The 15,375-nt window shown below is 37.7% G+C and overlaps 1 protein-coding gene across 1 annotated transcript in view; it reads left to right on the top strand.

Moving 5' to 3' along the window:
- PPP1CB (protein phosphatase 1 catalytic subunit beta) overlaps window positions 1–14,302 on the top strand; it is a 29,801-nt gene extending 15,499 nt beyond the window's left edge. The window contains exons 3-8 of the mRNA XM_009564256.2: window positions 1,839–2,069; window positions 2,409–2,513; window positions 7,572–7,643; window positions 11,121–11,272; window positions 12,840–12,974; window positions 13,574–14,302. Coding sequence (XP_009562551.1) covers window positions 1,839–2,069; window positions 2,409–2,513; window positions 7,572–7,643; window positions 11,121–11,272; window positions 12,840–12,974; window positions 13,574–13,678 — 800 coding nt within the window. The 3' untranslated portion in view covers window positions 13,679–14,302. The remainder of the gene's footprint in view (window positions 1–1,838; window positions 2,070–2,408; window positions 2,514–7,571; window positions 7,644–11,120; window positions 11,273–12,839; window positions 12,975–13,573) is intronic.
- The last annotated feature ends 1,073 nt before the right edge of the window (window positions 14,303–15,375 follow it).

Genomic DNA, 15,375 nt, shown 5'->3' on the forward strand with positions numbered 1-15,375 from the left:
TCAAAATAAGCTTTTACATCTTGAATGGCTGTGTTTTAATGTAAGATGAAAGAAATCCTTATGTAAACGTCCATTTTAAAACAGTTGCGGCTTTTACTGTGAGGCTTTGTAGACTTGAATTCAACTTGTGCCTGTATGAAGTTTTATTTTAAAACACCAGATGCCTTGAATGGAATAGTAAGGGCTCTGCTCCCTTTACAAAATTGTTTCTATAAAATGTTCCTTTACCCTTTAAGTGCATTGGTCCCTCTGGCTCGTGTGTAACTGAAAGTAGTTCTAGACAGCGAGGATAATTATAATATTATTTCTGTAGTACGTTTACTTGGTGGTTAATTCTGGCGATTATGAAGTCTGAGGAGTGTAATGATAGTGTAGTTCTGGAGTAGTGGACTCAGCATAGTGATGACTTGTTGAGGAGTCTTCTATGTTTTCCTCCGGTTGTGACCTGGAGATTTCTATATGTCAAGTAGAATAGGAATTGTTCACATCATACGTGAACATTATTTTAATCTGAGTGAAACTCAGATTGGTTTTTTTCTGGAATGGGGTAGTGGATAATGTTCCCAGTTATTAGAAGAAAACTGGGAAGTAATTGCTCTTCCTGAGTGAGAAATAGCTATGGAACAATGCTGCCTAAAGAAGGAAGTATTGCATTTCTCATAGAAAGAGTAAAGAGTATCATAGCTATGTACTCCTCTTAGCACTGTGTGCTTTAAGAATTGAACTGACAAGCTGCAGGTTTGGGAATCCTTTTTTAAGGTTATAGAGGAAGTTATAGTCAGATGCGTGGTGCGCTTTTTGCTTATTTCTTTTTAAGGCCATGGAAGCTAGTGTTCTGCTGCAGAATACCTGTGCTTAAAGTTGGGATTTTGCCACTGAACAAGCAGCAAAAGTGAAAATGTGTTTATGGAATGCTTAGTGTAAGGTACAAGGGCTGTATTTAAACAGCCTACAGCTTGTGTTGAAGGCTTCTTGTGTAGCTTTTTTCCAGTCACTTTGGTAATGATTTCTGCAGTCAGCGGGAGTACATTGTGTGTACACTTCAAGTGATGGTAGAGTGGCTTTGGGTCTTTGACTTTACAGCAGCTCACAGATAGTTAGCTTTGGCTCGTCTGATATGATATGTTGTGGTGTTGTAATTGCTACGCAGAGCTGTTTCATGGGAAGCCTTTGAAAGCTGGCAGTGTGAGTAACATGACAATTACTTTTCCTAAGACATACCTGCAGAGTTGAATATCTTGTAAATGATACCAGACTTTGAGTCCATGTACTGTTTTTATATGGATAATTGCGTTGAAGGAGGAATTACCCCAACTATTGTGGGAGGACAAACAGTTGACCTTTGAAGTTAAGTGATCTCTGCCAGTGGAATGTTCAGTTTCTCTCTAGTCTGTCCAGATTCTTTACCGATCTGTTTTTGCAGTAAATAATGTGACTTAACTTTTTCTTAGTACTTTAGATTCCTGGCCATGTAACTGTTCAATTTGAGGTTGTCTTTCTAACCTTGTTTTATTTTGAACAAAGTAGGGCTTGTTTAGAAAGCATAAGCTTGATTGTGAAGTCTTCTGTAGCTTTTGGTTTTCATATTGGTTTTATAACTGACATAACAGTTCTGTAAATACTGTGAGTTATTTACACTTTGTGAATACTTCAGTTTGTAGTATTAACATGGCTCTCACCTTTCTGATACCTATTGTCAGTCTGGTTTTAAAAAAAATAATTTTTAAACAAAATTTGTTTCAGATTGGTTAATAAAGAGTGATTAACGGACTTAAGTTCTTGATTCATATACTCTGTATGTTGTTGCACTAATCCTTAGTAAACATTTTCTTACTCAGGTGATATTCATGGTCAGTATACAGACTTGCTGCGATTATTTGAATATGGAGGATTCCCACCAGAAGCTAATTATCTTTTCCTTGGAGATTACGTAGACAGAGGCAAACAGTCTCTGGAAACGATTTGCCTATTACTGGCATATAAAATCAAGTACCCAGAAAACTTCTTTCTTTTAAGAGGAAACCATGAGTGTGCCAGCATCAATCGGATCTATGGATTCTATGATGAATGTAAGCAAAACCTATTTCTTTTGAAAGAGTTATAGACTAATGTTGTGTTTTGGAGGCACTTCTAGTAGTGACTCTTATACTGCAAGGATTTCAATATTCTGTGAAATTGCTTTGAAACTTTATAAAAATACAGTTCAAACCAAGGTTAAAGTAATTCTATAGAATTATTATTTGTTTTTCTGCTCTCCTAGAAATGTTGTTGCAGAAGGTGGAAACCTAAGTGCACTAACAACTCTATGAAGGCAGTTTGCTAACATTTTTGGTCAGGCTGTGATATGTATTGCAGGTTGGCTTTAAGAAAACAGCTTTCTCTTCCTAATGTCCTTGCTGTTCTTGTAGGCAAGCGGAGATTTAACATTAAGCTGTGGAAGACCTTCACAGACTGTTTTAACTGTCTGCCTATTGCAGCCATTGTGGATGAGAAGATCTTCTGTTGTCATGGAGGTAAGCTTATGACTGCTTTTAAAGGCTGTGTCTAAACTGATCTCTGTGTTAATGCTATACGAGGTGGAGCATGGATGTGTATACCTGATATTTAGCTGACACGTTTGACCTTATGTTGTCTGTGAAGGTCGCTCTTATGCCTTGTGCTTTTCTGTGCACCTGGCTGGCAGCAGGCAGATGTCATTCTTACTTGATACACATGGCACTGTGTGCCTGAGGGGCAAGTGCGTCTATATGTATTCCTGTCAGTATGTCCCTCTCGGAAGGGTACTGAATGCTAGAATTCTTGCCTGATTTACCGTGACTTGCTGCTTTACCATCTATCAGTGCGGCCTTAGCTAACATTGGCATCCCTAGCAGTGAAGTGAAAGAATTAACTTTCACAAATAACCCCAGCTCTACCTTCTTGGCCTCTTTAGCTGGTGTCATAAGATATTGGTGGAAGGGACTGGTGAGGTCGCATGCTCAAGACTGCTGCTTCAAGTAAGACATTTGTTAACGTTACAGCAGGTCAGCCGTAGCTTGCTCTGCCTCCACAAAACCCTTTGCTATTGGAAAATCTGCATTCTTTGGGCACCTGTCCCAGTGCTGCCCTGCTCTTGTAGTGGAAAAAAAAGTGCTTGGTGTTGATATGACTGGGGCTTGTGACTTGTCTGAATATTGGAACATACTTAAGCACTCTTCTGTGTAGAAGGGGACTCCCTTTTTACAGGCAGTAATGCTTAAGGGTTTCTGGAACCTTGCAGAGTCAAACAATTGACAACAATTTAAAATTATGTGTAATAAGAACTGTCCTGCCCTTTTTCAGCTATCTCTGGAACTGCCTCCATTAGCTTGCACTGAATGATCCAGAGATGGTCTGGTAGGTGTCTTGCCTGCATTGTCAGTGAGGTAATTAGAGATTAGTGGAAGTGAGAGCACTACAGAAGCCTCTAGCCTGACTGAACAGCTTCAGCTGGAATTAGAAATAGAGCACACTCAGAATTCCTTAGCAGAATCTTCTAGACTTTGTGAGTCTGTATTGATAGCTGCCATCCTGCGTTTATTAATTTACAGGTATTTCTGCAAGAGCTCTGCAGAAATGGAATGCTGTATGGAATAGGCAGTAAAAATGATCCTGGCTCTTCTTGTATCTTGGATTGAAAGCTTCTGCCTTCAATGCCTGCTTAGTATAAGCTGTCAGTTGTATGCATAATATGCTCTGAGGTATTGTCATATCTCTGTAAATACAGAATTAATGCAATGGTAGACAGCCAAGTCTGCCACTCTCCAGGCAGCATTGACGTGTTAGAGAAAGTACTTCTTTTCTCACAGGTCACCTTTTCGTATTATTCTCAGTGTGGTATGGTATGGTTTTCTTCTCTTTTTCAGAAATGGTACCTATCTTATGAACTAGATCTCAAATTTTAAGAATGTGAAATACAAAATCACTTCTGCACCAAGGTAGTCAATAATCTGTGGCTAAGATTGTGTAATAAATTTGTTTCCAAAAAAGCTGGTGAAGGCCTTACTCTTTTACTATCATTATGGTTTTTTGAATTTTGTTTTATCTGGGAAACAGTAGAGAGTGGATGGTGACAAAATACTGTGGTGTTACAGGCAAGCAATTAAGCTTAAGTGAGTGGTAGAAGGTAATCAAGGAAGCTTAGCAGGTAGACTAGAATTCTGTGTTCTGTAATGAAACTTGAGTTTTGTGTGTATATGCACTTGTGACCTGAGTTAAAGCTTTATTATAAATGTATTGAGGAGATGAACATCTTGTTTAATCAAGTAAGAAAACTTACATTTTGTGCATAGTATGCTTTAAGGATCCTCTTCTGAAAGCCGGTATTTACTAGTTTATTGAATGCTAATTGTCCCTTAAACTTGTGCAGGCTTCACCTGTAGCTGAAATAACTCATTCACAACTGATCTGTGGCTCTGAAATGAAGTGAGAAGATTACTGAATGTGCTCTGTGCTCCCAGTAAATTAAAGTGGACATTCAGTGCATAAGTTCTGCCCATTTTGCGCTCTCCTCCAGTCTTATCCAAACTGCATTCCAGATCCCATGAAGTCATGGACTGTCAACGCCTGTTCATGATGTTCCTACTCTAATAAACACTGAGGCAGCAGCACAAACTATTCAGCAATGCTGGAGGTTGAAGCTAGCATGTAGATATAAGGTAGGTGCCTTTTTTACTATATTGCGAATTTTTGCATAGTTTATTTTTAAAATATTGTCCTCTGGGATATATAATAAAACTTTGCAAAACCGCATAACATAGTAAAACAAAAGGCACCTAACTTACCCCAGCAGGCTACCTACAGTAGCTTCAAATCCTGAGTCAGCTTTTTTACCTAGGCTCTTCTGGTCATCTGATGTTTGGAGTTCTCTGTCTCAGTATAAATCAAACCTCTCTTGCCATTCCTGTCTCCAAATGCTCATGCTGCTGAAAGGATCTTTCATTATACCCTTCCCATAATGTCCCTCTCTCTTCCCTGTCTTTCCACATTGCTCATACAAATCGTATTTTGGCCTTTTTGAAGGCTGTCCTTTTGACTTACTTCTGACTGTGCTATTTATGTCACTTCATTAAAACTTATTCCATAACCATTCCCGACTTCTCCCTTGCCCTGCTTTGTATTCTGTACAGTATTGTTCCCATTTATGATACCGCTGTCTAGGTCTAATCTTTAGAGACCTTATGTAATGATGTTCAAGTATCTATAAATTAAATCCATGTTGTAATGTCGTGTTGATGGAACACATTGGTCCTGTCACATTGGATTTAAGCTCTGAGATGGGAGTCATGTTAGCCAAGTAGAATACTGGATTTATGTAATGTTTTCAAGTTCTGGAATTCTGTTTCTCTTGTGACATTGATAGTGAAATACATGTTGAAGTGTAGTCTGCCTGATAATCTTACTGTCCAAAGACCTGAGGAGCATCCTGGATTGCACTGCAAACATAAGTAACCATCACTCTTGCTTTACAAATTCTAGCTGATCAGGGAGTGATTCAAATCTAGAGCCTGAATTTGAGCCTGCCAGGAGTAATGACAATTCATTTTCTGTTTTCCCTTAAGGAAGTGGTACTCTTAGGCTTTAAGTACTGTACTGAAAGATACTTTTTGTGCTTAGCTGTTGTTATGTGACAAGACAGCTTAGCTCAATGGTGTGGTTTTCAATTTTCTTTGAGTACACAGTAGGTTGCAGCAGTCACTGTAGTGGCAGCAGCTTGACAGTGAGCTTTAGTAGCCTGTTTGCATTTGTTTCTTTCATTTGATGCTGATCATGTACATGTTTTGTCTGTAGGTCTGAGTTTGAGACTTCATCTACTTTTGCTAGGGAGGAGAGTCAGCAAGATAGTTGGGAAAAGGTGACCTCTTGGGTGATTCCAAAGAGCTCTACAAACATGCAGACAGTTTTGTTCTGTTTTGCTATTTGAGTGCAGTAGGGTAGCACAGAAAATAACAGCTACAGGGTTGATACGTGGTTTTCAGTAACATTTTTCTTTTAAAGTATTTAATATTTTGTGTGCAGCCTGAAATGTTGAGAGCTGTACCCTCATAGAAGGTCACAAACTGGTTGCACTTATTTCACTGAGACTGTCCATTACTCTCTCTGGGCGTAGAGCTGAGTAGCATTAGAGCAAAATGCCCATACGTTTGTGCTAGTGTGATCTGGATGCATGTGGATCACATCTGGGGAGAGGGAAGTGGTGCATTGGTCACAGTTTAAAAGCTGATTCTCAATTTGAATTTGTATTAGTATCCCTGAATTGTTGTGTAGCACTCCTTTGATATGCTATTTAGTGTAAAATTTCTGCCATCCTTCACAACCTCACGGTTGTATTGTGAAGGCGGCTTTAACAAGCTGGTAAGGATAGAAGGCTTTTATCATAAGACCACTTCAACAAAAATGGTCTAAATTCTTAATACTTCAAAGTTCCTTGTGCCTTTATATAAAATGCATTGGAGTCATTGTTCCTGTAACACATACATTGCAGCTGTGTAAACTCCAGTATCAGCTGAAATTATTTTACACAGTGACGCCTTTCCAATGACAGGCTTTCTTCTATCATGTTCAAAGTTCTGGACTGAGTCAAATGGATAATACAGCTTGTTAATACAAAGTATGTTTCATCACAAATTAGATCTTCATGCTCTATTTTCAAATTTGCAACTTTCTTAATTAGGTCCTCTTGGCCTAAGTCATTTAGGTCACTTTAAGGTCCTTTTTTAGGGACATGTTAAGGTGCTAGAGCATCTGGTAGGCTCTCTTTCATGCTTGCATGCCTTAAGTACAAAAGCTTTATAGAGTGCATACTTAAACTGTTCAAAGGGTAGTTCTGGAATCCCATGCTTTGGCTGTAATTACATGTTAATGCAGCAAAACTATACAAAAAGAGCTGTGTCGTTGTGATGTAAATGAGTTTTTGAATAATCAAGGTACTGTGGCTTTATAAATGACCAAGCAGCTGAGCTGAAGTAGATGACTACCTCTGCGTTCCGTACCTATTGCAGTTGCACAGTCTAGTATTTGTTTACAGCATCCAGTGACTGCTGCTTAGCCGATGAGTGGTAAAACGCTGAAATAGTGATGTAACTTGTAATTCCAGTCATACCTGCAGGCTGCTTTGGCCTTTGTGGTCTTTTAAAGCTGGGTAGGATATTTTCCTTTAGCTTTTATAAAATAAAGTGGTTTTGAAGAAGGTCATCTGCCCCCTGTTTAATTTTGTTAGATAATGGGAATGCTATCCTTCACTGGTTCTCTCTAGTAAGCTGTTTAAGAGAATATACTTAACTGTAGAGTTCTGTGCTGTGTGGCTAAAAAGCTGTAGGGAAACAGTTAAAACATGTTGCTAATTTCTCTTTTTTTTTTTTTTTTTTTTTTTTTTTTTTTTTTTTGCTGTCCCTCTGCTCAGGAACTTAATTGTCTTATAGCAAACTGTCTTTTTTATACTGCAGTGGAAACAATGGATGCTGTCTGACTTTGAACCTCTGGTTGTGTGTTCTCTGGAACCCTTTTTGCAGGTAAAATATGCAGATAAGTCACTTGTTTTCTTGTATTTACAGGACTTTCTCCAGATCTTCAGTCAATGGAACAGATACGGAGAATTATGAGACCTACAGATGTTCCTGACACAGGTGAGTGACATCGAATTTATTGTAAATAGGTCTTAATCATGAGACAGTTTTAATCAATTTCTGTCCAGGCAAGGCAGTGATTTAACAGCTTCTGTTCACAGTACAGCATTTCTTGATGTCTGTGCAGGGTGTGAGTCTTGTTCCTCATGATGGCTAAGTTATCTGGTATGTTAGCAGATCTTGCCCACGTTGTTATTCCTTTTCATAACAGAGTAGGCTGTATTATCCAAGTTTGGATACATTATCCACAAGCTTGCCTTAAAACAAACTTAGAAGTCTAATGAAAGATGAAATGAATCTAAAAAACTAGTTCCTTTTCTTGTCTTGGTTAGGCACAGCCAAACCTTTTACTTTTATCAAAGAACATACGTGCTTAAAGCTTGCTGAGTATTATATACAGTATTTGGGCTTCTCTCAACTTCGAGCCAAGTCTCCCTTCCTCTTCAAATTTGTAAAGTATAGCTCCTACTGGGATTTCAGTTGTTTGTGTCAATGCGCTGCTATTCCTGAAATTTTCTTCTGCTAATACATTAATAGTTCATATATAGATACTGAATGCAAATTGCCAGCACTTTTTGTACAATATTTGTTTAAATAGTTTGTCATCTTCCTCAGTGTCCCATTTATTTTGATTTTCTTCTAGTGGATTGAAGACTGTCAAGCAGTATAATAGGATATTTTTTTAAAGTGTTAATGTCAACAGTGGGTCTGAATTTAACTTTCCGAAGAGGTATTGCATCTAAACCTTTTTGAAACACACAGCAATTACAGTTAAACCTTGGAACACAAGAATTCTACTTCCTCAGTGCTGATGCACAGGAGTAACTGGAGGAGTAATACTAATATATCTACTGTCCCGTAAACAACAGCATTTCTGTGCAAGTTGGTATGTGCACACTTGACACTGAGAAGCATTACTAGACTGGTAAAGAGTGTTTCTGTAGTATAAATTGCTACATTGTTCTTCCTTTTATGCTACTTATAGTTCACTCAGTGCATAACCAAACAAATGTCAATATGAAGGAGTCAATCTTCACATTTATCAGAGCGCTCAGAAAAGGTAGTCTATTTAACAGGCTAACACTACTGCTTGAACCACCCCCACTCTGGGAATGCCCTTGCCGAATGTGGTTCTGGTTTCCATGGACACTCCACTGAAGTCATATGTATTCTTAGTATCTCCTAAGAATAAGAATAGAGATTTTTTTCAAAAAAGGCTTTTGATCTACTAAGTGATTTACAGTCTTAATTTTGCTTTCAGAAGCAATAGCCAGATATTCACCAGCAGAGGTAAAATGAAATACCCCATCACAGACGTGTGCCTACAGCAGAGTGACACAGAATGTCTTGGCTTTTTAGACCTATCTCAGGCAACTGATACTACAAAGTTGAAGTAAGCCTTGTGGAAAAATGAGAAATAAACTGAACTGGTCTCACTTCTGTGAAGGTTACAAGTTCTTAAAAGTTGTCCATCGTGGAGGGATGTCACTTGGTGAATGTTTGTGTTGATACAGAAATTCTTGGTAAATATTTGTGTGGCTTGTGCTGAGAAGATTCTGTCACTGCTGAGAAGAGTCTGTCATTACAGTGGTTTATTCTAACCTGATGGAAAAAAAAGCCTTTTCTACCTCAACTGCAATCTAAAGACCACTTATTTTGGTGTTATTTTTATGGGGTTTGGAAGCTGTTCCCTCAAATCTGATTCTTCACTCCAACTTAAGTTACTTGCCTTTAGTAACTGTTAAAAGTACTTGCATTTTATGAGGCCAAGGTATAAATTACGGGTTTTGGTCAGCATTGCCAACCATTTCCTTATTGGGAAACTAGCTCCCTCTTGTGTGTAATCCTGAATGCCTCTTATCAGCCACATTATGGTATTCTCCTGGTCAACTGAAGCTCTTGGTAGATGTTGCATGTGAAAATACAAAGCTACTTGGCAACATAGTTTACTTTAGTCGATCTTTGTGCATAGTTGTGTTCCACCACTACTAAAGATTATAGGAGACATTTACCTTTTGCTGGGCATAACTTTAAATATGATTTGATTTGGGGGACAGAATAAAAGAGGAAGCTTTTCTGAAGCAGCTGAAGCAACCGGCTTATGGAAATTTTGGTACTTCTTGGAAATTCTTTACAAGAGAACATTAGGAATTGCAGTACAACTATGCTGTTTAGAAAAACATTATGCTGAGTATAGAACTGAAGTTCAGTAAAGTAAGTTTTCTGTGATGTGCTGTTTGTGTTCAGTACTTTATTTCTAGATAGATGTTTTATCTAAAATGCAGTTGTACTTGTTCTATTCTTTGTATTCTGAAAGCAAGTAAAATCTTAGCCTCTGCTAGAGGGAAACTGACTGGCACCGAAGACCATTTAATAGCCGCATCTAAATACAAAATGGTCTAGTTGCACAACAGGTTTCAGACATTAGTTTTGCTTGATTACATCTTGCAGGATCTGTTATTTAAGAAATGGCATCTTCAGTACACCAGACATAATTGTTAAGTAATCTTACGAGTGCCAGATAAAGGAGTCTGCTGGCATGTCTTTCAGATTGTGGAACAGAGCTCTAAATGATTTAAATGCTTAAAGTTAGTCATACCACATAAAGGAAGTACAATTTCATGGCAAACTATGAAATACATTTTGAATGTGTTTTGGTTTGTTTGTGTTATAGTTGAATCAACCTGGTTCTTTCTCATGTGAAAACACTTTGAAAGTTCTGTGTATAAAGGCATTGCATTTGATCTAGGGAATTTTTTTTAGCACCCAGTTGTAACTCCAGAGTTAGCTGACCTATTGTTGGCAGCAGGAATAAGTTCTTGACCAATGCTAAAATGACAGAGAGATTTATTGTTCTAATTTAGATTCCAGACTGGTTGTCAGAAGGCTTTTTGAAAAGTCAACAGTAGTCTTAACAAACAAAGTGCTACGTGAAAAAATATGTCAGAATTTTACCATGTTAAATTCTGATTTAGTCACGTAAGGTTCTTCAAGTATGATAAAGGTAAGAATCAAAACTGTTCCATGAACAGTACACAGAAGCTTGTGGTACAAGTTTATTTACAGTATTTATGACTGGCCTTGCATAGGATTTTAAAATTTACTGCAGCTTTCAAACGAAGCTTTCTTGGTGAGATGTGAAATTGATGGTTGCCCTCAAACTGCACCCACTGCAGTATTTTTAAACTTCTCATATGCTCACTGTAAACATACTGAACATTACAATTAAATATTATTTCAGAAAACTGTTTGGCTTGACTTGTTTCATCTCAAGGTACTGTCAGTGGTGAGGGGGGTTAAATCTCCAGACTTATGCAGAGTGTCTTCTGTCTGAGTTGCAATTGTACGTATTGCTGAGTTTGTTTCTAAGGCTTATTTTCCTTAGGAGATCTGCTCTGGTAATTACAATAAAACTATTTTACAGTATATAATGATACCTCCTAAGACTAGCATCTTCACTTGTGTTGTCTTTCAAAGGCTTGCTGTGTGACCTGCTGTGGTCTGACCCAGACAAAGATGTGCAAGGTTGGGGTGAAAATGATCGTGGGGTCTCTTTCACTTTTGGTGCTGATGTGGTCAGTAAATTTCTCAATCGTCATGATCTGGATTTGATCTGTCGAGCTCACCAGGTATGAGTTATGCTGCTGTTGCTTCTTAAAACCTCTGTCTAGACTTTCTGCCTCTTCGGTGCTACTTACCCCTAGGAGATATTTGAAACTTATTTTGCATTGTGTTACTTAGAGAAAAAAATCATCTTCCCAATAAAGGGACAACAAGGTTGTGTCCTTCATTTGACTAGTGTTGAACTGCCTGTCTAATGTCAGTGAAGTAAAATACAAACACTAAATTTCTCCATTGATCTTTCTTTTGTCTGTTTACTGTTAGCCTATTGTGTGTGAACATCAAAGATAAAGTGTCTAGGTTTAAAGTAGCAAAGTGATTTGAATTCAAGATTTAAGCTGAAGTTCCAGAGCTCTTCTCTTCCAGTAGTTGTCAGTTCTCTGGTAGTTGTAGCTTAAACTATGTCAGTTTTTCTTCATGGAGGCATTAAATGCATTTTTAATGTTTTCACCGTCAACTCTGTACATAAAAGCTTTCACTGTTGCCTTCATTTTGATTCAGGTATCTAGAGTACTTTGTTGTAGATTGATTGACTTACTGAAATATGCAGAAAGCAAGGTTATCATCGTCGTTCTTTAACTATACTTCTTTGTAGTTTTTATTAAGTTGCATTAAGCAAGTGTCCTAGTAAGGTGGGCATCAGGTTTCAATTGCCTGTATAGCATTTCAGTTTCATTATTTAGACAATTTTAAAAGCTCTTTCTTGCTGTGAACCAAAAATAGGCTTTTATTCTGTGTCACTCTTAAGCTTGGATATACTATGAGAGCACTCCAATTTCTTCTTGCAGTTTTGCTGTTAAAACATAGAAAAGATTAGTCAGTGTGTAGAATGGATATTGAGATTTCTTAACTGCTGGTCAAGATTGCTACCAGTTCTCTGTATTCATGTCACTTTAGTTCTTTATGAAAGAGGTATGACATCTTTTAAAAGACCTTGGTGATTGGACCACGGTGAGCAGCTGGAGTACTGGTTTCACTGCATTACTGTGTGAGGCTTCTATTTTGAGGAAGAGGGAATGTCCTGAGCTGATGCATCACACTACTTGCACCATTTAAAAGGTGGATTATGGTCTTGGAGAAAATGCAGCAGAACTGCTTTAAAGCTTTCAGAGCATCAAAATTATAAAAAAAGCCTACCTTTGAGGTTTGTAGGATCAGCGCAGTTTTAAGTGAAACTCAGTAGTTACAGTTGTAATGAAGATGGCATCCAGACTTTGTGTGCTTTGAACTAGTAGGTGAAACATCCAAATTCTGTGTATAAACCATAAAATGCTGGGAATCCTTAAACTGGTGGTGCATAATTGGATCTCGGGTATGAAAATATTAGACAGTCAAGCTGATGCGTATTTACGTTGAAAGTGTCAGACAGGCTAAGCTGCCTGATTTGGCTTTCAATGTCTGGATAAGACGAAATGACTGAACCTGACCAGTCTGAAAGCCAAGACATAAAATACCTTTCTGATGAGTTCTTGTCATCTCTTTAATATAAGTCCTGTTTGCCTCAAGACTGTCTTCTTTTCTTCAAAACTTACCTCTTTTTAACATGAGCTGTATTGATTTCTCTGGTGTTGACAGGTGGTTGAAGATGGATATGAATTCTTTGCTAAACGGCAGTTGGTCACCCTATTCTCAGCTCCAAATTATTGTGGAGAGTTTGACAATGCGGGGGGCATGATGAGTGTGGATGAAACTCTGATGTGTTCCTTTCAGGTATGATATATTTGTATATCAGTATTACTTCAGGTGTTGGGCTGTATGGACTGAGTTAGCCTGCTTGTTGATGTGCTTGTGGTTAGTCGAGAGTAATATACTCAAGCTACAGAATGGACTGCACAGTAGGCTCGTGTTTGTGGACAATCAGAACTGCTGACCAACTGTTCTCCAGAGAACTGTGTGGGATTTGCCTTTGTCCAAACTCATGCATATTAAGTTATTCCTGCTGTACAGATGCTCATTTCAAAGTTTAATTGGGCAATTCTTTTTATTCATACATAGTGATCAGAATACTTTATTATGCAGAGTAATGGGCTATTGGGATGCTTTTACTGTGGTTACTCTGATCAGGATTTAATCCCTACACCTTCCTGAACTTGTTTTCAGAGCCTTTTCTTTCCCACTCTCATCCCAATGTAGTGGTAGAACTAGAAGGATTTAGAAGTAGTAGTGCTATTGTGTGTGGGATTGTGATGTGATTCCCCCCAGCCCTCTCCTCTCTTGTTCCTGCTGAGTGAGATTTTGTGTTGGCTTAACAGTATTTGAAATGTTCTTAGCTGTCACTGACTCAATGGAACTTCTTTATTTTCTCTAAGATATTGAAACCATCTGAAAAGAAAGCCAAGTACCAGTATGGTGGACTGAATTCTGGGCGTCCAGTCACTCCACCCCGCACAGCTAATCCACCGAAGAAGAGGTGAAGAAAGGAATAATGTAGAAACACCATCAGATATGTCAAGGACAAAACTCCATATTACAGTATATAATAAGTGTGCACTGTAAAACCATCCAGCCATTTGACACCCTTTATGATGTCACATGTTTAACTTAAAGAGACGGGTAAAGGATCTTTATTAATTTTTTCTAGTAGAAAGATGTGCGACACTGTATTGTAACAAGTATAGCTCCAAGTTCTAATATCCAGCATAGAGTAAAAGAAAAGTTTAGGAGAAAACTATTGCAACTACATATTCACATTTACCACGGTTTTTAAAGTTGACCAACATCCCAGTTAAAACTCGATGTAGTAGTTAAACCAGATGAGAGCATGGTGTTCCATTTGTGTAATGTGGTCTTATTGTTGCTTGATTGCTTTTACTTTGGTTATTTTGTAGCTAGAATGATGCGAATATTGTATCTAGTCATATTTCCCAGCTCTATGTGAAATTGAAAGAAGAAAGGGGCTTTTTAGAACCACCATTGGTCTCTTATCCTCCCCCTAGACCCCTATTGTTAATAATATTGCCGCCCAAATGTGTGCCCCATTATAATGCAAAGTTTATAGTATGGTAGTGATTAAAAAGGTAAACTAAGTCCAAAATGCCCAGACTGGACAGCTTAACAGCCAGCATAAATTGAGACAGAAAAGCCTGTCTTGACTTTTTAACTTAAACTGCCACACAATGAATTTGTGCACTACACTATTTTAAATTATTGATATTACACTGTGCTATGGCACTTCATTTAACTTAGATAGGACAAAAGTGGTATTGCCTATTAGTTGGTAACTTGAGTATGTGGTACCTTGGCTTTAGTTTTATTAGCATGAAACACCTTTGGCATGCTTAGCTTCCAGGTAACTCCCTACCTGCATCAAAATTCATCTCACATAGTTCCATAGAACATGAAGATCCTTATTTGCTAAGCCTTTGAAAGCTGACATTCTTTTTCATAAGAGGATGTTATTAAATGGGTGTTCATCAATGGACAGTAGGCTAGCTGATGAGTGGTGAGCTGAAGTGCTGTAGGAATGTCTGACGTGATTACAAGGCTCATGTCACTAAAGATTATATCCTTTGGATTTTCATGATCAAATTTCATACACTATTGTATAAACTTCTGCTTTGTAGTGTACTATAGTAGCAATAATTTCTGTACACGATCGAGTTATGCAGTATTTTCAGTTCTCTCCTTTCTTAAAAGAGTTAACATTAGCAAATGGCAAGATACAGAGAAAATACAAAATGTATAGTAGGATAAATGAAAGGCACAGATTTGTGATGCTTTAGGATGCAATACTTATTGGACATAACTACAAAAGCTTTTATTGAATATTGTCAAACTTATAAGATTCTTTGGGGGAAGGTTTCAGATTTGTACCATTCTACGTGTGCATCAGTAGATGTAAAACTCTTGACTTCAGTATTGTCTTCAAAAATGTTAAATTGAGGATTTTAGTAACTTACGTTTTATGAATTGGCACATTATATAATGTGAGAGAGTGATTTCTGACACAGTGAGCAAGTTCTTTAAAATGGATTTAAGTCTCTTTTCTAATTCCATTTTGGTTTAAATGCATATTTTAAATGTAGGTTTTTTCATTTAGTAAAGTTGTCTAATTCATTTGAATGAAGTCTGACTGTTTATTTTAACATGCTGTTACTCAAGAAGTGTGGAG

The sequence above is a fragment of the Cuculus canorus genome, chromosome 3 (assembly GCF_017976375.1).
Source record: "Cuculus canorus isolate bCucCan1 chromosome 3, bCucCan1.pri, whole genome shotgun sequence".
Taxonomy (NCBI): domain Eukaryota; kingdom Metazoa; phylum Chordata; class Aves; order Cuculiformes; family Cuculidae; genus Cuculus; species Cuculus canorus.